The sequence below is a fragment of the Oryzias latipes genome, chromosome 4, assembly GCF_053564925.1.
Source record: "Oryzias latipes strain Hd-rR chromosome 4, Olatipes_Hd-rR_3.1".
NCBI classification, from domain to species: domain Eukaryota; kingdom Metazoa; phylum Chordata; class Actinopteri; order Beloniformes; family Adrianichthyidae; genus Oryzias; species Oryzias latipes.
The window spans coordinates 35,639,907-35,661,778 of NC_136240.1; the positions used below are offsets into that span (position 1 = coordinate 35,639,907).

The following is a 21,872-nucleotide window of genomic DNA, read 5'->3' on the forward strand; positions in this document are numbered from 1 at the left end:
CTTCTAGGGATTCCAGGATCAGAGCCTTCTCACTACTTTGACACTGGCCACCAACTCAAACATTTCTATAGACCACACATGCTGTGAAATGAAACAAACCCATGGAGCAGTCTCTTTCCTTCTTTCAACAAATGTGGCCTACTGAGGCGGTTTAATCAAACAACACTGCTGTTTGTGTGGCCAAAAGAATCTGACAAAGCTTCATCGGGTATCAGTGTTAAGTGAAAACCACACGGGCTGCTGTGACCCTGTTCCTCACCTTCAGGTCTTTGGTGTGTCTGTCAATCAGCATCTGAACATTGAGACTCCTCTTTCTGCGCAGCACTAGCTATCACTTGCTGCTCAGCAGCCAACGTCATCTCTGCCCGCAGCTCCAGCAGAGCCTTGCTGAGAGCCTGGGAAAAAAAACACGGATGGAAGAGATGCTGCCAGTGAAAGATATGATTCATTTAATGGTCGCACCTCATTTTGCAGTCAATACATCATCTGGGAGTTCCACAGGGACTGCTTCCTGGCTCCCACACATTTGTGATTAACATTATGTTTGCACAAAACTGGAAAATGTCCAAAAAACTCTAACATGCACTTAAAATGTGCTAGAGCAGGTTTTGAAGGGAATGTTAGTGTAAGCAGGGTCAACCTGCCAGCTGATCAGACGTGACATGCATACTTTCAGCTATTTGTTCTGGGAGGAAAAAAAACATTGAAATTAGACTTGAACAATCAGAAGACAGAAAATAAAAACCTTGAGCTGTTTCTCCTTCTGGGTAAGTTGTGCCTTCAGGTTTTTCATGGTGTTGCTGGGGGAACGGGCGTTGGCCTCCTTTTGTGCTTCCAGCTCTGTACGGATGTTGTTCATCACCTTCTCCATCTGAGCCATCTGGCTCTGATGATCCTGAGTCTGATCAGTCAAAGCTTTCATCTGGGCAGTATAATGTTCCTCCAGTCTGCAACAAATCCGCTTTTGTTAGCTTCATTGCAGCCTGGTAATATTAAGCAACGATTACTTTAGCTGTCTGCTACAAACTGCACATCATTTTTTATTTAAGGTCAAGCCTCAGACCAGATTTACAAGGATCTGTTTACCAAGTATAAATGAGCTTCCTATTGGTTAAGTAAATAAAGGTAAAGATTTGGAACTCAATTCAGCTTGAAATGTACTTTAAGACAGTTCATCGTTTTATTTCTTTAGCTAGATTGTGAAGGTAAAAGGCATTTCTTCACTTTGAGACATATAAAGGAGATTATTTAGGTGTTGCATGTGTCCTTATTGCATTTGGGTGCATTTAAAAACATATGCCACCATATGCTTGTTAATATAATAGACTTTGCCACCATTAAAAAGCAGGAAATGACTATATTATCGCTGGATGCTGAAAAAGCTTTTGACAGAGTAAACTGGAAGTTCCTTATTGCTGCCCTCCATAAGTTTGGTTTTGGAGAATCATTCATCAATTGGATCAAAATATTATATCACAACCCCAATGCATCAGTTAGAACTAATAAACAGACCTCCAACAGTTTTTTTCTTGGAAGAGGAACCAGACAGGGTTGCCCACTCTCTCCTTCTCTTTTTGCTATATTTATTGAGCCTCTAGCTGCAGCAATAAGACAGAATGAGAGCATTAAAGGAATAAAAACCAAACACAGCCATCATAAAATTAGTCTCTATGCAGATGACATATTACTGTTTTTAAGTAATTTATATTCTGTAAATGAAACGGCAACAATCATTAATGAATTCTCCTCTATATCAGACTATTCCATTAGTTGGAATAAGTCTGTTTTATTACCACTGAACAGTAATGCGGAGCAAAGACTCACAATACCAGTTAAATCAGGAAATATCAAATATCTAGGTATCAATTTTCCCCCCAAACTATCAGAACTGGTGCAGCTAAACTACACCCCATTACGGAAAAGCATACAGGACGATCTAACACGCTGGACCAACCTTGCTCTGTCCCTTATGGGCAAGGTAGCCACGGTTAAAATGAAAATCTTACCCAAAGTTAATTATCTCTTCTCAACCAATGATTCCCACACAACCGCCATTAAAATGGTTCAAAACATTAGACTCATCCATATCAAGCTTTTTATGGAACAATAAACCTGTCTAAAAACTTTAAAATCTGCAAAAAGCTGTGGAGGATTAGAATTACCTAACTTCCACAATTACTTTCTTGCAAATAGATTACAATACATCTTAAAATGGTTAAAAAATAATCCAGAAACCAACTCATGGTTAGACTTGGAACAGGCGTTATGTGGAAAGATCAACCTGTCAGATCTACCATTTATTAGCCAAACAGTCAATAAACAGGATTGTTTCAAAAGCATTAATGTAAATGCCACTTTAACAGCCTGGTAGGAATTTCTCAAAATATCAAAATCAACTCAACTATCAACTATCAATTCAACCATGCAAAATGACACCCATCTGGAACAACCCAGACATTCTTATAAACAAAAAAATGATATACTTCCCAACTTGGCAAGCAGGGGGCATAAAACAACTAGAACACATAATTATTGATAGAAGATTCATAACTCCCCAGGAACTTCAAGACAAACATGGAATAAATAACTTCTTGGAATATCAGCAACTTAAATCAATTACAGTAAACCCTTGTTTATCGCGGGGGTTACGTTCCAAAAAGACCCCGTGATAGGCAAAATCCGTGAAGTAGAAACCTCTATTTTTTTAACAATTATTATACGATTAAATACTCTATTATACATTGAAAAGAAAGAACAAACCATTTTACAGGCTCAAGCATTTGTTTCACAAATAAAAGTACTGTAGAAACGTTTTTTCAACAAATAAGTTCTGTACTGTACTGTCAAATAATAATTTTAATCATTGATGTGAACAGAAGGCTTCAAATCGGAGATTAGCCCCGCCCACCGCGACCCGAGTAATTGGATTAAACGGGAGGATATTTTAAATGATTATGAAAAAAATACTAAGTACAGTTGGACAAATAGTGAGTCAGGTGTATCTCACTTCTCTACAGTCTGAGCCGCTGCATCCTGACTCCTCTGCAGTGTTTTCTTCTGAAGCCCGTGGTGCAGCTGTGTTTGTTCGGGAGAAGAAGGCAGTTGTTGTCGCTCTTTTTTCTTCTTTGAAAAAACATCCTTATACACCGACATGCCACCATCAAGAGAATTTGCACGTACACAATATAAATTTGACAAGCTTTTTTACGTACGTGTACATTTAATTATTAAACTGCAACGTTATTGACGCACAGGTAGAGAAGAAGCAGAGTGACTTTTTTAGCCAATCAGAATGCAGAACACAATGCACGATGCAAATCCGTGAAGTAGCGAAACCGTGAAAAGTAAACCGTGTTATAGCGAGGGATCACTGTATTACTAAAAAGTTTAAATACAGAGACAATGATTTAAACCACCAGATGTGGTTACCACTCTGATTAATTTCTCAATGAATAAAACTTTCTCCAAAATATACAAACTTTTATGTAATTTAGATAACAATATTTCACTTCCAACAACAAAATGGGATGCGGATTTGAGCATCAGCACAGATGGAAGCTTCTGGTCAGAACTTTGTCTAAACACCTTTAAACTGACAAAAAGTCCAAATCTGCAGCTAATCCACTTCAAAACTCTTCACAGAATTTACTACACTGGACAGAGGATGTTCAAGATGGGTCTCAGCAACTCAGACATTTGTCAGCACTGTGACAGTAATCTACCCGACAATTACATGCATGCACTGTGGTTCTGCACGCCTGTCCAGGCTCTCTGGCAGCAGGTATGTGCCGATCACCGTCACTTCACCGTCACTTTGTGTGCTTGGTGACATGAGTGCCATCGATGTAGAAGGAGGATCATTTTCATAACTCTTTGTATTGCTAAAAAAACTATTTTAATGAATTGGAAAAACAAGAAGAATATAAATATAAGTCAACACGGAAATCTGCTGCTTGATCATATCAGCTTGGAAAAAATGTCAGCCCAAAGTTTAAGTAACTTTGAAAGAAATCAGAAAGCCTTTATTGTCATTGTAACACAAGAAACGTGTGACAACGAAATTTCTGGTGCTCTCCAGCTGCTTAAACAATAAAATAGATAATCTTCTAAAGAACAATAAAATTGAGTTTAACTGAAAATATACATATGTACAAAGCTACATAACTATTCTAAATTGCATTATATTGCACTGGGAATTGTTAATATTGCACATTGGCTTCAGATATTGCACGAGTTACAGTTTTTGTGGGATTCACATTTATTTAGGAGGTTGACTGCTCTGGGAAAAAAACTGTTCTTTAGTCTATTTGTGCGAGCCTTGTGGGATCTGTACCGTCGGCCTGACGGTAGCAGTTGGAACAGGTGGTGGTTGGGATGGTGGGAGTCCTTGATGATTTGCCTGGCTCTGCTCGTGTAGCGAGAGCTAGCAATGTCCTCTAGGCTGGGCAGGGGGGAGCCGGTGATTTTCTGGGCCGTGTTGATCACCCTCTGCAGCGCCTTCCTGTCTGCGGCCGAGCATCCTGCATACCATGCTGTGATGCAGTACGTGAGGATGCTCTCGATGGTGGCTCTGTAGAAGGTCACCAGCAGCTTCTTGTCCAGGTTGTTCCTCCTGAGTATTCTCAGAAAGTGGAGACGCTGCTGGGCCTTCCCTACTGCCGCAGTGGTGTTTGCAGTCCAGGAGAGGTCCTCTGTGATCAGCACACCTAGGTAGCGGATGGAATGAACCCTGTCCACGCTGACCCCAAGAATTCGGTCTCTCTGGTCTCCCATAGCTAACTCCATGACTTAGGGGGTGGGGGGCCTGGTCGTCGCTGCTCCTTGCCCTTCTGCCGTGGTTCGGGGTGGGGGTCGGGGCCTCCGGTGCCTGGCGGGGGGTGGTGGGGGCTCCGTTAGTCAGGGGGTCGGGTCCGGTGCCTGGGTGGGGCGGGCTGGGGCGCTGCGTGTTCCTCTGGGCTTGGGTGTGGGGGTACGTGGTGGGGGGGTGGGGGGTGGTCTGGCTTGGCTCGGGGGGGTGGTCCCTTTGCCTGTGCTGGGGGGGGTTGGCGGGGGGCCCTGCTCGGAGGGGGGGGCCCAGCGGCGCTGGATGGGCTGCCCATCTGCACCTGGGGCTGGGATCAGCCCTTCCCTGGCTCTGGGACGGGACGGGACAACCCTCTCGGGGCCCCCGGTCGCTCTGGGTGTCATCCGCTTCGGCTGTGGGGTCTGGGGTGGGGTGGGGGGCTTGTCGGCCCTGTCCTGTGGGGGGGGCATTCTGGGGGGGAGGGGGGGCCCACTATTGGTACGGGACGGGGGGGCTGACGGGTCGGGGTCTCCGCTGAGGCAATCGGTGGTTGCCCCGGCCGGTTGGCTGCCTCGGTCCCGTCAAGGCCTGACCAGAGCTCTTCTAGGGCCGGCATTTGGGGGTGGGGGCCTGGGCTTGCTCCGGGGGGGGGGGGGGGGGGGACGCTTTCTGGCTCCTCTCTCTCTGTGTGGGGTGGGTGGTGCCGGGCCTGGGGTGTCGGCGCCTCTGGGGGTGGGGCCCCTGGGCTGGGTGGGCCTGGCCCCTTTGCTGGCGGGGGGGCTGGGGGGCGGCTGTTTGACCACCGGGGGACGGTCTACCAGCTGTCCCCAACTTACCCCCTTCCTCATATTACCTTATATTAGGGTGAGGGGGTGGGGGGTCTAGCCTGCGATGTGCCTTGGGGGGGGGGGGGGCTACTTGGCAGTGGCCCCCCTCCTATGGTTGCCGTATGGAGTGGGCCCCCCCCTCTTTCGGTTTTATTTGCACCTTAGACATGTAGGGTCCTTGGTAGGGGGGGTGCTTGGACATCACTGCCAGCAAGCAGCAGATGTCCTCCTAGCACCCTACCCGCCAATTTTAACCGCACCTTAGACATTTAGGGCCCCTTGGTGGGGAGGGTGAGGGGACATCACTGTGAGTAATCAGGAGATGTCCCCTTAGTGCCCTACTCGCCAATTTTAACTGCACCCCCCTTAGTACACACACCCCTCCCCCTTCAATATATACATTCCAACATAAACACACACACATGCACACACACACACCCTCTCAAACACACATACACGCACACACATTTTGCAAGGAAGGTGGGACCTGGGTCCATCTGTCCCCTACCCCTCCCCTGGTGGGGGGTGCGGGCCCCTTGGCAGCGGCGGCCGTGTCCCCCTGTGCCTGCTTCCTGGGCCCGGCGGTGCTCTCTCCGCGCGGTGGGGGTTCACATTACATCTGAGCCGGGGGTGTTCGTGTCCCTGGGGGGTGGGTCCTGGTCCTTGCCCCTGAGCGCTGGGCCCCGCCAAACTTTCAACAGTGGCCGAGCCTGGTCGGGCCATATTTACAACACCCCTTGTTGGCCCCCTTTTTTTCCCCGGGGTCCCCCCCCCTCCTGGGCGGGGACGGCGGGCCCCTGCCTTGCACCTCCCTGGAGCAACCGTGGGCCGGGTGGGTGGCTGCCTGGAGTGCGGAGCGGGTCTCCCTTGGGGGGTCCTGGCTCGTACCTGGGGTTGGGGCAGGGGGATGCCCGGAACTCCTGGGTGGTGATGGGGTGCTCGTCTGGGGCTGTGGGTGTCCTTCTCCGGTGGGGCCCTGCGTTGGGCTCTCCCGGCGCGGCGGGGGGGCTGCTCTCCTGGTTGGGCTGGAGCGGCGCTCTCTTTCCCTCCGCGCCTCCCTGCTCTCTGGCTCTGGGGCCTCGCGGCGGTCCTGCTGGCCCCGGCCTGGGTGGCGGTCTTGGTCGCCCGGGGGGCGTTTTTCCCTGCCTGTTCTCGTGTGGCGTTTGGGGGGGGATTCCGGCTGCTGCTGCTGCTGCTGCGGGGGTCTTGGGGTGGGGATGGCTGGGCACTCTCCCTCCTTCTTTTCACGTTCCACCATCCATTTTAGAAGAACACAAACACTCACCTGAGCACAGGTGTTAGCTCACCTTTGCACTAATAGTTTGCATGATTGAATGAATGAAAGATTTCACACTAGTTGGTTTTAAGGCCTAAGTATGCGTGTGTGAACACTATCTGTTTTGTGTACATGTCGACATGTGGACATTTTTGCAGCTAACAGGTGTGTTGATAACATTTGAGTGTGTGTGGACAGGCCCCGCCCTTTTTGTACTACATTTGAACCTTACCGTAATGATAAACAACCAGTAAACCTGTCTGCTCTATGCTGCTTCATGGTCTTATCCCCCCTACCCTCCCACTATCACTCTCCTACCCCCCTCTCTCTCTAACATCCCTCCCTCTTCTTCCCTTCTTTCCTTTTCCGTCCGGTCCAACACCCGAAATTTTCAAACATGGTTGAAATTAATAAAGTTTGGCCTCAATTACAAAAGGGGTTTATTCAGACATACCTCTGGAAGATTAATAACCCCTCTTGTTAAAGTAAAATATGTCCAACACAAGAGGCCCTCAGCTCTCATCTGTCTGCCCAGCTGTTGGACAGGACAAGTTAGAAGAAAAAAAACAAAACAAAACATATGCCACCGAAGCATTTAGATGCACGTTCTTAAAAAAAAAAGTCATATTTATGCAGCATTATTGAGTCCTGCTACATGGCATTTGCAATGTTTACGACTCTGTTCCTTTCTGCCTCAAGTGTTTGTGTCCTACATCCCACCGTACTACTGAAGTTCAGCAAACCATCTTTAATCGGATTTCCTTTTATCCCTTTTGGAAACTAATTTACTATTCCGTAAGCAAGCTGCCAAGAAGCGCCTTGCACTTGGCTTCTGCACCATAGCTGTGACGTTTGCAGCACGTTGGAAATGCAAACCCAATCTGCGACACGATGCTGTCTGCTTGAGCCTGCTAAGAAGGGGGGGAAAAGCTAAATATTCAAGCATTGAATCATAGCACACATGTTAAGAGGGCAGCTTGGCTGAATCAACTTGAGGGTCAGCAATCACAAAATGCAAAGCGATGTTCTGGCCCTAACATCTGCACTGCTTCGGTTAGCATCCAGTTTTCATAGTTAGATGTCCTTAAAATCTGCTGACTCATACAAATTTTAAATCTATATGGATTCTTCTTGTTTAAGTTATTTTTCAAAAACACAAAGAAGCAGTTAGAGAAATTGCATTTGCGCCCTTTTTTTCCCCATTATTACACCACAAAGCCCAGCTGCATTTTAAATCAAAGAGTTGTATCGCATTCATCTTAAAGAAGAAAGTTATTAAATACGTTTATTAAGATTTATAGTTATTTTAAATCCATAGCTGTCCAACATTCTGCAACTGTTTTAAAATTACTTTCAGCAAATGTCAGAAAAAAAGGATTTTGGTCCATCTTTCTTGCCCTGCATAGTTTAAACGCTGAGCGGCGTAGAGGCATCAAGCAAACCACGTTCTTCTTAAAAGACTGAAAAAGATGAATCCAAAACCTTTATCATCAGTGACCATGAGTTAGAAAACTGTAAAACATGTTTATGCTTTGGACCGTTGCATGTTCTCAGCTCTGCACAAACCTGTTCATTTTGTCAGAATTATTTTTGAATAATAAACAGAGGTTTTTAATGACTTCTGGGTTTTAACAAGAACAAAATGTGTAGAGGTAGCAGGCCTCATCCTATTGCCCCCCTATAAACTCACAAATGTGCTATTTTGCATTATTTCAGCCCCCTTAATGAGGAGCCAAAACTCTGACAATATGGTAACAATCCATTCTATCCTTTTTTGTTAAATACTATTTTGAATATTTTGCTGTGCTCAACACTGGTTGTGAGATGTTACACTCTCTTAAACTTTATCTGCGTGGGGATTTCTGCTGGGAGAGGTCAGGTTAGCTCAGATGTGTGGCATTTAATGGGAAAATATTGAAAACTCCTCCTTGTTTTTGCAGTTGGTGCACATCAGATATGAAAGGCAGTCAACATGTCAAACATGACTTCATGTGGGACTTTTGAACCCAGAAAGGTAAAGCAGCTGAACCATCTCACAGCGGTTCCTGCTGCAGTGCAAACTCTCTTTACAAGAGTTACATCCATTTGAAAGAATTTTAGGACAGGCAACAATTTCAATGTCATTCTTTAAATCTCTACGTTCAGAAACCAAATTAAACATTTCTGCTTTAATATAGACATTTGCAGTAAAGCATGATAAAAAGAACAAATAAACAGTAGAAGGAATCTACTGACTTTGCTGTGTCATCCTTGTGTTTCCTAGCTTGTGTCTCCATGGTGATTCCTTGTTTCTCCAGCTCAGCAGACGCCTTTTTCAGCTTCTCTGTGATGGAGCCCAGAGAAATTTCCTGTTCCGTCACAGTCTGCTCCAACTCAGCCAGCCGCTCCAGGTGCTGAGAGGTCGGCAGCCTGATGGTCGGCTTCTTCATCAACTCCTGAACAAAGACAAAGAGAAGCAGTCCCCTGACTTTTCTGATTTCAGACTTGTATTTGGAAAATGGGATGTCAGTCACCATGGCTGTCTGTTTGAAACGATCCAGGGAGGCGTCTGTATTTAGGTCCAACTTCTGATGCAACATCCTCAACTCGTCCTGATGTCTTTTTATCATTTCGTCCTGATCCTAATTTCCACATGAGTAAGGAACAGAGAGACAATGAGAAGTGAATTCAAAAATAAAATGGAAACCGCTCCGCTGAGGAAATTAAGAAAATTCCAGAATTATGTCTGAGTAACATTAACCCTCCTGTTATGTTTATTTGTGAGGAACAGAGATGATGTTCCTGGGTCAATTTGACCCGGTGCATGTATTATTAATTAAAAATGCCTGAAGCCCAAAAAATCCTAACAAGCAGTGCATATTTCATTACTAACTCCATTACCAATTATTCTTTCAAAAACTTAGTGAAATGGTGTTCCGTACCTTTCACAGGAAGTGGTTCAATTATTAGCTAATTCACTCGTTTTGCTTAAAAATATACATGCTCTAACTTTTTTTTTATTTTTCACTACTGTATTACTTTTGAAAGACTAACCTATAAAATACAATAGTTTTACATAACATTGAAACATTATCTTGACATTTTGTTTTACATACATGTATTGTAAACCAGAAAAAAACAAAATCACGAACAACAGACAAGCTGTCACGGTTCCCCCGGCTGCTACCCCTCCCCTCCCTGCTCCTTCATTGGAACCAGCTGACCTGCATCATCTCATCACCTGGCAGACCTTCTTAAGGAGATCCATCCCAGCATACTACGCCAGTCCGTTGTTACTCACTCCGGTGATCACGCCTGGCCTCTAGCTAAGTAACTCTCGCTCTAGTTATCCAGGCTTGTACTTACCCTTGTCTCGTTGCCTTCAGGTCATCTCTCCATCGGTCACGCTGGTTCCTCGCTCCACGCTGATTACGCCGTCCTCGGCGTCCACGCCTCGCCTCAAGCTGGTTACGCTGTCCTCAGCGTCCACGCCTCGCCTCAAGCTGGTTACGCTGTCCTCAGCGTCCACGCCTCGCCTCAAGCTGGTTACGCTGTCCTCAGCGTCCACGCCTCGCCTCAAGCCGGTCACGCCGTCCTCGGCGCTCCACCACGTCACAGACTGTGAACGCCGTCCTCGGCGCTCCACCTCGCCACCGGCTGTCCCGCATCGTCCTTGGTGCTCTCCCCCGCTCCCAGCAGTTTCCAGCGTCCACGACGTCCACTTACTTTCCCTTATTAAACATCCTGATTATACATCGCCTCCTGAGTTTCTTCCGGGTTCCAGCATCTGGGTCTCCCTAGTAGTCCGACCATGACAGAACGGACTGGCCATTACCCAGACCCAGCTGACCCGGAAGGACTCCGCTTGGCCGTCACCCACCAAGGCATCGCTCTGGGACGGCAAGCTGAATCCCTCAACCAGATGGCCGCCGCCCAGCAGGACCTTTTCCGTCGCTTGGACGGTATTTCTCAGGCTCTGATGGATTTAACCTCCCGAGGACCTACTAACGCCACAGCCAGCAACACGGGTTCCGCCACCGGAAGCCCGGGCCCCGCTACAGACAATACAGCTCTCGAAAACATCCGGCTCCTTCCTGAGCCTTTCCTGGGTGACGTAGGAGCCTGCGGGGGTTTCCTCCTGCAATGTCGTTTGATCTTCCAGCAGGCACCTCGGCACTATCATGCAGACCACAGCAAAATCACCCTTATAGTGAACTCTCTCCGGGGTAAAGCGCTCCAAAGGGCACAGGCTTACCTGACTGCTAATCCCATCTCTCAAATCCCTTTTGACCGCTTTTTAGGAGAGTTCCGGCTGGTTTTCGATCAACCCCGCAAGGAGGAGGAGGCCACCCGCCGACTGCTAGCCCTCAAACAACGCCACAAATCCGTGAGTGACCATCTAATAGACTTTCGGATTCTAGCCGTGGAGGCGGGTTGGTCGGATATAGCCCTTAAAGGGGTGTTCTACCAATCCCTTAATGATTCGATCAAAGATCATTTATGTTCGCAACCCGAGGCTAGATCTTTTGAAGAGCTCGTCACCGCGGCCTTGCGGTCTGACGTGCGTCTCCGTGAACGTCATGCCGCGCGCCCCCGCCAAGACAAGAGACCCTTCGCCAGTGTTTCTCCTCCACCCCCTGCTGCTAACTATGTTCATGTTATGTCTCACGATTCTGTCGGACGATCCGCAGAGGAACCGATGCAGATTGGACATTCTAAGCTCACTCCGGAGGAGCGGCAGAGACGAAGGGATGAGGGGGCGTGTTTCTATTGCGGCCAAACCGGTCACCTCGTTCATCAGTGTAAGCTTCGTTTAAACACCCGAACCCCCCATTAGATGACAGGCCGCGGGCGGGTCCATCTTCTCTCGCCACTGAGAGTTCTTTTTTATATATTCCTGTCAAGCTAAGTTTTTTGTCAAATACCTTCGAGGGTAAAGCTCTCATTGACTCTGGTTCAGAACAAAGTTTTATTGATGACCTCCTGGTTTCTGATCTCAACCTTCCCACAGAACTTTTGGATCTCCCTGTCAAGGCGGCTGGTTTAGGAGGTCAGGTCCTCACTCACATAACCCACCGTACTAAGGCCGTTCGTCTCATCACGTCTGGTAATCATCACGAACTCATTCAGTTTTACATTACCAAGACCCCCCAGTCTCCCATAATTCTAGGGTTTCCCTGGCTTCGCGCTCATAACCCCCAGTTCGATTGGGTTAATCTCCACGTTACCAACTGGAGCACTACCTGCATGGCTAATTGTCTTCGTTCCGCCATTCCCTCGGTTTCTCCTTGTTGTGATCCAGATCTTGAGGAGATCGATCTTTCTAAAATTCCTCCGTGCTATCACGATCTTAGGACTGTTTTCAGTAAGACCAGGGCTGGTTCTCTTCCTCCCCACAGGCCGTACGACTGTTCCATTGAACTAGTTAAAGGCGCTACGCTGCCTAAGAGGAGGCTATTTAATTTATCAGGCCCTGAGAAATTGTCCATGGAAAAATATATCCAGGAAGCCCTCTCGGCTGGTCATATTCGCCCCTCATCTTCTCCGGTCGGTGCCGGGTTCTTCTTCGTCCAGAAGAAGGACAAAACTTTGCGCCCTTGCATTGATTACCGCGACCTCAATCAAATTACTGTTAAGAATAAATATTCCCTTCCGCTCATTGATTCTGCTCTACATTCTGTTCAGGAGGCTCGAGTTTTTTCCAAGTTAGACCTCCGTAACGCTTATTATTTGGTTCGCATGAGAGAGGGGGACGAGTGGAAAACCGCCTTTAACACCCCACTCGGTCATTTCGAGTATTTGGTGATGCCTTTTGGGCTCACCAACGCCCCTGCTACCTTCCAGAATCTCGTTAATGACGTTCTTCGTGATTTTTTGAACCGCTTCGTCTTTGTGTACCTTGACGACATCCTTATTTATTCACGCGATCTGGATGAACACACCCACCATGTCCGTCAGGTTCTCTCACGGCTTTTAGAGAACCGACTGTATGTTAAAGCGGAAAAGTGCGAGTTTCACGTACCCACCATTTCATTTCTAGGTTTCATCATAGACTCCGGTAACATTCGCCCCGATCCGGCCAAGATCGCGGCCGTCACCAGCTGGGAACCTCCCACTTCCGGTAAACAACTTCAGAGGTTCCTCGGCTTCGCAAATTTCTACCGTCGCTTCATAAGGAACTATAGCAGCATTGCCGCTCCCTTGACTCAACTCACCTCCGTTACTAAACCTTTTATCTGGACCCCCGAAGCTCAATCCGCATTCACTACACTCAAGCACCTCTTTACTTCCGCTCCCATTCTGTCACAACCTGATCCTCTCCGGCAGTTCGTTGTCGAGGTCGACGCATCCGATTCTGGTGTGGGAGCGATTCTTTCCCAACGGGAGGTTAACTCAGGGAAACTGAAACCATGTGCGTTCTTCTCTAGGAAGCTCTCTACGGCGGAGAGAAACTATGACGTCGGAAACCGCGAACTCCTCGCCATTAAACTCGCCCTAGAGGAGTGGCGTCACTGGCTCGAGGGGGCTGAACATCCGTTCATCGTTTGGACGGATCATAAAAATCTCGCCTACCTGCGTACAGCTAAACGCCTTAATTCACGTCAGGCCCGTTGGTGCCTCTTTTTTGATAAATTTGATTTTACTAACACCTACAGGCCGGGTAGCAGGAATGTTAAACCTGACGCCCTCTCACATTTGTTTGGTTCAGGGGATGACCAGGACAGCTCTCCCATTATTCCCCCCACATGTATTGTGGGTAACTTGACATGGGACATTGAAAGCAGGGTCATCCAAGCTCAGGGAGAGGAACCTGACCATCCTCCAGCCCCCCCTGGAACTCTTTACGTCCCCTCCTCCCTCCGCTCGGATGTCCTGGTTTGGGGGCACACGTCTCGTATTGCTTGTCATGGCGGCATTCATAGAACCCTTAAGCTCGTGCAACGTCGATTTTTCTGGCCCTCCATTGCTCGGGACGTTAGGGAATTCGTTGCGGCCTGCGACGTCTGCGCCCGCTCTAAGTCTTCCAACTGCCTGCTGGTCTCCTCCATTCGCTACCCGTTCCGCAGCGGCCCTGGTCCCATCTCGCCATGGACTTCATCACTGGGTTGCCGGCCTCTCAAGATAACACCGTCATTCTTACAGTAGTCGACCGTTTTTCCAAGGCTGCCCATTTCATTCCCCTTCCCAAGCTGCCCACGGCCACCGAGATGGCTGACGTCTTGGTTCGAGAGGTATTCAGGCATCACGGCATCCCCAGTGATATTGTCTCCGACCGCGGGCCCCAGTTCATATCACAGGTCTGGCAGGCTTTCTGTTCTGCTCTGGGTGCCACGGTTAGCCTCACATCCGGTCATCATCCCCAATCCAATGGGCAGGCGGAGCGTGCAAACCAGGAGCTCGAGGCCGCTCTCCGTTGTTTGGCCGCTCAGAACCCCTCCAACTGGTCTTCATTCCTCGCATGGATCGAGTATGCCCACAACAGCCATCCGTCTTCTGCTACCGGTATGTCCCCTTGTTCCCCTCCCAGGAGCTGGACTTGGCGGTCCCGTCGGTCCAGCATCACCTGCGACGCGCCCAGCGTATTTGGACTCAGGCCAGGGCCGCCCTCTTGCGCACTAGAGAGAGGAACTGCATGATCGCTAATCGCCACAGGGTGGAGAGTCCCTCCTACCAACCGGGACAGAGGGTTTGGCTGTCTTCACGGGACATACCGCTCCAGGCCACCTCCCGCAAACTGGCTCCACGCTACATTGGACCGTACCCCATCGAGAGGGTCATAAACCCCTCCTGTGTACGACTGCGGCTCCCGGCGGCACTTAAGGTACACCCGACGTTTCATGTTTCACAGCTTAAGCCCGTCTGGGAGAGTCCTTTGTGCCCGCCATCCGCTTCCCCTCCGCCCGCCCGGGTCATCGACGGCGCCCCTGCCTACACCGCCAGCAGGGTGTTGGACGTCCGCCGCCAGGGGCGCGGTTTCCAGTTTCTGGTGGACTGGGAGGGTTACGGTCCGGAGGAGCGCTCGTGGATCTCCCGCTCCCTCATTCTGGACCGTTCCCTCATAGACGATTTCTTTCGGGACCACCCTGATCGTCGTCCGGGACCGCCTGGAGGCGGTCGTTGAGGGGGGGGTACTGTCACGGTTCCCCCGGCTGCTACCCCTCCCCTCCCTGCTCCTTCATTGGAACCAGCTGACCTGCATCATCTCATCACCTGGCAGACCTTCTTAAGGAGATCCATCCCAGCATACTACGCCAGTCCGTTGTTACTCACTCCGGTGATCACGCCTGGCCTCTAGCTAAGTAACTCTCGCTCTAGTTATCCAAGCTTGTACTTACCCTTGTCTCGTTGCCTTCAGGTCATCTCTCCATCGGTCACGCTGGTTCCTCGCTCCACGCTGATTACGCCGTCCTCGGCGTCCACGCCTCGCCTCAAGCTGGTTACGCTGTCCTCAGCGTCCACGCCTCGCCTCAAGCTGGTTACGCTGTCCTCAGCGTCCACGCCTCGCCTCAAGCCGGTCACGCCGTCCTCGGCGCTCCACCACGTCACAGACTGTGAACGCCGTCCTCGGCGCTCCACCTCGCCACCGGCTGTCCCGCATCGTCCTTGGTGCTCTCCCCCGCCGCTCCCAGCAGTTTCCAGCGTCCATGACGTCCACTTACTTTCCCTTATTAAACATCCTGATTATACATCGCCTCCTGAGTTTCTTCCGGGTTCCAGCATCTGGGTCTCCCTAGTAGTCCGACCATGACACAAGCAATCGCAATATGAAATTGTGTGTGTGTGTACATATACACAGCACAAGAGTGACCAGTCATTACACTGTGCTTTGTGCAAATTCATTTTGCACATTTCGCACAGGTCATGCTTGTCTAGACCTGGATCCTGTCTCCGGCTCGACTCGTGCCCCCGGCCGTCCCCCCAACTCCATCTGGATGAAGCTGTAGTTGTAGCGTTTGATAAACTAATTCCTCTTTATGAGTTCTGGTAATTGCCTGTCCGTCCTGGGGGAGGATCCCTCCTTCATGTGGGCACCCCTGAAGTTTCTTAGTTTTTTCCGGAATCCGTTTTTTTTTAGGAGTTTTTCCTTACCGCGAAGGGGGGGTCTAAGGGCAGGGATGTTAGTTTAGTTTAGTCTGTTTAGTTAGTTCAATTTATTTTTTCCTATTACCTATTCTATGTATTCATGATCCTTTTTATTTTATGTTTTACTTTTTCAATTACTGATACGAAGCCCATTGAGACAACAGTTGCTGTGAATCTGGGCTTTACAAATAAACTGGAATTGAATTGAGTTGCATTGAATTAGATTGAATGAATGAATTGACATGGCCACTGCCATCCTAGTGGGCCCTGGCACTGTCTTTATTATGTTTTCTGCAGACAGGTTTGTCTGACGCATATTTGGGGATGAAGACCAATGTACTTCACCATTCTTTGATATGAATGTCTTGCTTGGAGGAACAGGAATAGCAAATTTTCTCATCTGGTTCAAAATGAGAATCATTAGAATCAAAATTTAGCTCAAGATAGTCTTCTTCTGATCATGATCATTGATTACTTCCAGAGCCTCCTGGACTGTCATCGTTCTGCTTCTGCTGCTCATTTTCTAAAGGTCTGCCTGACAGAGTGTAATGTTGGAAGGACTCCCATGCAGAGAATCTTTTATATGTTTTGCCCTTCCCTTGTTGAGTGTCCACTGAATGTGGGTTGAGTTTTCCCGCGAGAAAATAAATGGTTCCTGTCAAAAGTCATAACAACTATGCACCTGTGTGTGTGTGTCTATGTGTGTGGGTGTGTGTGTGTGTGATTGGGTTGAAATATGTCTCACAGCTGCAAATAAAGGAAAACTAAAAATTATAAGACATCTTTGTACCTCCAGTTTGACTGCCGGGTCAAATTGACCCGAACATAATCTATGTGATATAAACATGCAGGGGGGGTTGCATATATGTGAGATGAACCATTTTCATAATATATGTTGATTACGCTAATTAAGGTAAGCAGAAGAAGTTTCATGCTGAAAAAATACTTTTAACTATTTTTCCTAGATGTTCAAAACTTTAAAACGGGTCAATTTGACCCGGAACATAACAGCAGGGTTAAAGTCTCACTCTGCTCCAGTGGTTTTTAAATTAGGATTAGGCCGTTTTTACCCCCCAAAAAACGTTTTTGAAACATAGTTTCTGCAGAGTGACAATAGTTTATCAGAAAAGCGTCTGAGTTCTGGGCATGACTGTTAGAGCAGAGTAACCCCGTCCCCAGTTCCTGAGATGCTTATGCAATCTTCTGCTAGCAATGCAAGTTTGAGGTTAATCTTCGTAACCCTTGTTCTATCCTAGGCACTTTAACATTGGGAGTTGGGTCATCTAGACCCACTAGACAGTGCTCTGAACGTTTTTTCTTCAATGATTTGTGAACCTCACTGGTGTCCATGGATTACATGAAATCTCTCCACCTTTATCCACCCTTGTCATGGTAGGTACATTAATGTAAGGGTGGGGTCATCTAAGACAGCACAAGGGTTAAGAATTTTCCTTCATCATCACAAAAGTGCCACGAGAACACGTCAAAAACACCTATACCCCGATTTTTATGGGACTTGGTCTTTAAATTCAATGAACTGATAAACTACAAATGATTTTAACACACAGGCCTGAAGGGCTGTATTTCAGACCAGAAACAAGATCTAAAATGAGAGTGAAAAGGAGAATTAAAAGGGAAAAAAATGTAAAGCTTTTTGTTTTTTTTATAGATACTCTTAAATAGGTTTTATGAAAACAGATTGAAAAGGAACAGACTTCTTTTAAAAATAATGTAATCACCTTATAATCTCTGTTGTCCCGTAGCTTTAATGCTGATTCTGAAAGGTGAGTGTAACCATGACTGCAAAAACTGTTAAAGAAAAGTTAATCTTTTGAGAAAAGTGGGATTAAGGAAAATGTGTAAAAATGCTTTTTAATGAAAGATTTGAGCAGATTTAAGGGTTTTCTCTCACAAAGAAAATGTTCTAAGAATCATTCAAGACATCTGGAGGGAAAATTAAAGGCAAAGCATCACCTTTTGTTTTAGTGGAAACTCTGTATTCCAGACAAAGGATTAAAAATATTGACCATGTATGCCCTTAACACTCAAACAGTCAGAGAGTGGGATGATGTAGGGTTCTACATCATTATAATTTACACTTGTGAAATGGCAGAACTGATGCATAACAGTGGGCTAGACTTTTCTGGAAATGCTTTGATTCCAAACACACCTGGGTGAAGGGAGAGCCGGCTCCTGCCAGACAGGCCTTCATGTAGGTTTGCTCATGTCTCAATCAAGGATGTATGGCCATGTTTCAGTAAAAATATTCATCCAGTACTGGTGCAGACAGTTCACATGTTTTGGAATTCCTTGTAACTTTTTATAGGCGTTATAAAGAAAACATTACAAAGCAGTAATGCAAATGCAGCATAGAATGAATATTAAATGCATTGAATTTAGTAAAATAAAAACATTAACTAACTTGAGTTTTCTCCATCTGCTGTCACATAAACCCAAAGGAGGTAAAAATAAAACCCCTCAATATTCCCTTAAAGTCCCAAACCGATCAAAATCATGTTTTTTGAGTTTCTGACATGTATGTGTGGCATTTTTCTTATAAAAGAGAAGAAATGTAATATTAAATCCTTTCATTTTTGCATTTCTGAGTATTTCTCCTTTTAAATTGCTGTCAATCAAACTATCGCAGAGATGCTTGATTTGAATAAATGAGCTTTTTTGATGTCACAACGGCCCAGGAGGGCTTGCAAATTGCACAAGCTCCCCGATCTGCCCTGTCCAGCGTGCACAAGCTCAGGTGTGGCTGTACAAAAGATTGGCACATCGCTGCGTTCCCCGCATGCCTTTTAAATGCATCCAAGGCTGGATTTTCTTGTTGACTGCACGTAATTAAAATTAAACTTAAAGTTAAAGTCCCAACAGTTGTCACGCTCCTGGGTGTGTGAAAAGTGTTTTGATCCATCCCCTGGAGGAGCGGTCAGCTGCAGAAACAGCTGCGCTCAAGAACCATTTGGTTTTTTAACCTTAATCGTAACCCTTAATCCTAAACTCAACCCTTCCTTTGGGTCCGCATGTATCTGGAAAACTACATGTAAATAGTCCCTTTCTTTCTTGTGTTTCATTTTATTTGCTGTGTAAGGTAATTCAACAATCTGCTTGAGCTAGCATCAAATCAGTTCTGAGCCACAGCCAGTGCTGCTTGTTGCTGCAATGTAGCCTAAATTATAATGTAATTCAAAGCATATTCATGATCTTATCAAACTTCTTCTTGGTGTGGTTCACACATTCATTTTGTCATCCCACATATTGCTCATAACAACGTGTTAATTTGAAATCAAAAAGATGTCACTTTTTACCATTTCTTTATTGCTAAAGAAAAAGTTTTGCGCCCCCCCCCCCCCCCCCCCCCCCCCCCGTGTCAAGTTCTTCACTCATGCAAGACACAGCTTGAAGAAAGGGGGGGATCAAGGGCGGGGCTACTCAGCTCAGCACCAATGGCCACGCCCATTTAGAGGAGATTTTAGAAACAGGCTTTAGAAAAACACAAAATATGGCTTTTTAAGACATTTAGGTTGTATGATTTTGGTTAAAAACTACATAACCATAATCATGAATAATTCCTTTTTTTCATTGTCATAGAGGGACTTTAAGGTTATTTCAGATCTCGTTTCATCTTGTGTCGTTGTACCTGTCTGGCTTTAGCCAGCTGGTTCTGGTACTTCCTGAGCAAGTCTTCCTTCTTTTCCAGTCGTCCCTGCAGGTCTGTGATGGTCTGTTGGGCCACCATGAAGGCATGCTGGGTATCTGACTGACCCTCTTCCTTTCTGGTAAGGTCTGCCGGCAGGCGGCCTCTGTCAGCAGTGGCTAGGAGACCAAGACGCAGCTCATTGATGACTTTGTCCCTGGATAAGATGTTCTGCTCTGCAGTCCGCAGAGCTGCTTCCTTTTCCTTCAACTTCTAAACATCAAAAAGTAGTTGAGTTTAAAAACCTGAATTGCAGAAAAAAATGACATGTTTCAGAAAGAATAGTAAATACTGTGCCTCATTTAATCTTTTGCAAGTGGCTTGAGTGTCCGAGATGACTTGCTTATCATTTTTTTGTCAGGAAAGTCTAGCTAATTGTTCTAAGAAACATTTATCATTATCAGTCTAAACATATCCAATCCAGTTTCACACTGAGATTTTAGGGATATGAATGATCATAAAATACTTTTTTCTCTGGTTTATTTGATTCTTATTCAAGACACTTTAATAGGAATGACTGTGTATTGACAATACAGACTACAGTGTTCCCCTGTTTATTAGGGCTGGGTTGATAAAATCGAATAATAAATCTAAATCGATCCAAGCTTAATAAATCAAGAATCGATCCATAAAAGTGACCTAACACATAACAGCAGTAAAGCCAAAAGCCACACACGATGCTATTGTATAATGGAATTTCCCATTGGACGGCTAATGCTAACGCTCGTTCAACCTAAACATACATTGCTGACTAAACAAACAGCTTTATATGCTCACAGGCATGAATTTTCCAAACTCCTTTATGGAAACATATTCTTTAAAGTAACCACTTGTGGTGGAAAGCACAGTTTTTTGCTCAAGCTTCACCAAGAGGCCAAACTGAAATGCCCTCCAGGAGAGGCAGAACATTGATTTTTGAGATTCAAGGTCGTTTAGAACCTTTACAATGTTAATGATCTGCGCATTTTTGTTGGAGCTTCTCCTTTTGAGAACCCATGTAATACTGTATCCAAATGGATTGAAAGAATCAAAACAATCTGATCGATCCAGGTGAATCCAATCAATTTTGGAAATGATTGGTGATACGCAGCCCTACTGTTTATTGCAGGGGATACGTTCCATAAATGTCTCTCGATGGGTGAAATCTGCAAAGTTGGATTATAGGCGTTTTGAGGCTGTCAAACTCTTCACTACACACTTTATACACTTTTCTCAGACAGACGTGAACATTTTCACACTTTTCTCTCTTGTTCTAACTCTCAGAGTTCAAACCTTTTCAGAAAAAAGTCTAGTAATATAGAAGGTAAATGAAGATTTGATTGTGATGAAGATTTATTCAACTCTGGCGACCTGAACCCATTCTGTACAAGGGACAGCTGCGAAACCACACAAAATGAAGCGTGATACAGCCAGGGAGCACTTCTGTATTGCAGCACTATATTTATTTATTTTGTAACAATATTGCTCTCTGGCGTCCCTTGTGATTTTTAATCAAGTGAAATTAACGTGAACTCCAAAAAGGTGAAAAACCACTGATTTAAGCAGCTGTAAGCGATGCTTTACCTCAACACTGCCGACGATCTCACTCTGGTGCTTCTCGTAGTCCTCCAGTTGGCGCTCCAACTCCACTTCCCGTTGGTCTCTTGCAAGCTGTTGCTCTTCGTTAAGCTTAATGTCGAAAAGTAAATCACTGTTAAAAAGCCTGCTTCTAAAACTCTTAACAGAATTTAACTCCACATATGCGCAATAATTCTTCTTCTGAAAAGGTTGGGACGCTGCAATATTCCTATTTATTTTTATTTCATACTTAGTACTTTTTTAAATCTAATTTTGTTCTCTTCTTAAATTTTGTCTTGCTCTATATTCACCCTGACCTGAGAGATGCCAAAGAAAAATTCCAATGTACTGTGTGTGCAAACGGCAATTAACCTTGAACCTTGAACTAAAGAGGTTCTTGGTAATGAAATAAAGCCAAAGTATTCTATATCTTAACAAAGTAGGTTTTAGCCAGTTTAAAATGTCTGGAGATTTTTATTTTCTCACTGTTTGCAGCTGAACAATTTCCTCTTCCAGTGAGCGGATGGTTTGGTCCTGCTCTCCCACAAGGTTCTTCAGGTACCTGATCTCCTCTTTCTGGAATACCAGCTCCCTTCCTTTTCTCAGTTCCTGCAGTCGAGCCTCCTCCATCCTTTTGTGCCACTCAGTTACCTGTGTAAATAG

General features: G+C 46.2%; 1 protein-coding gene across 2 annotated transcripts in view; it reads right to left on the bottom strand.

Moving 5' to 3' along the window:
- Positions 1-259: 259 nt before the first annotated feature.
- Positions 260-21,872, bottom strand: part of LOC105357932 (centrosomal protein of 290 kDa) — a 52,384-nt gene continuing 30,771 nt past the window's right edge. The window contains exons 14-20 of one of the 2 annotated variants that reach the window (XM_078946402.1): positions 21,696-21,860; positions 21,216-21,320; positions 19,596-19,865; positions 9,400-9,507; positions 9,122-9,321; positions 746-947; positions 260-395 (exon numbers count right to left, since the gene is read on the bottom strand). In XM_078946402.1, coding sequence (XP_078802528.1) covers positions 282-395; positions 746-947; positions 9,122-9,321; positions 9,400-9,507; positions 19,596-19,865; positions 21,216-21,320; positions 21,696-21,860 — 1,164 coding nt within the window. In that variant the 3' untranslated portion in view covers positions 260-281. Of the gene's footprint in view, positions 396-745; positions 948-9,121; positions 9,508-19,595; positions 19,866-21,215; positions 21,321-21,695; positions 21,861-21,872 lie in introns of both variants that reach the window. The other variant, XM_078946401.1, reaches the window with a different exon arrangement.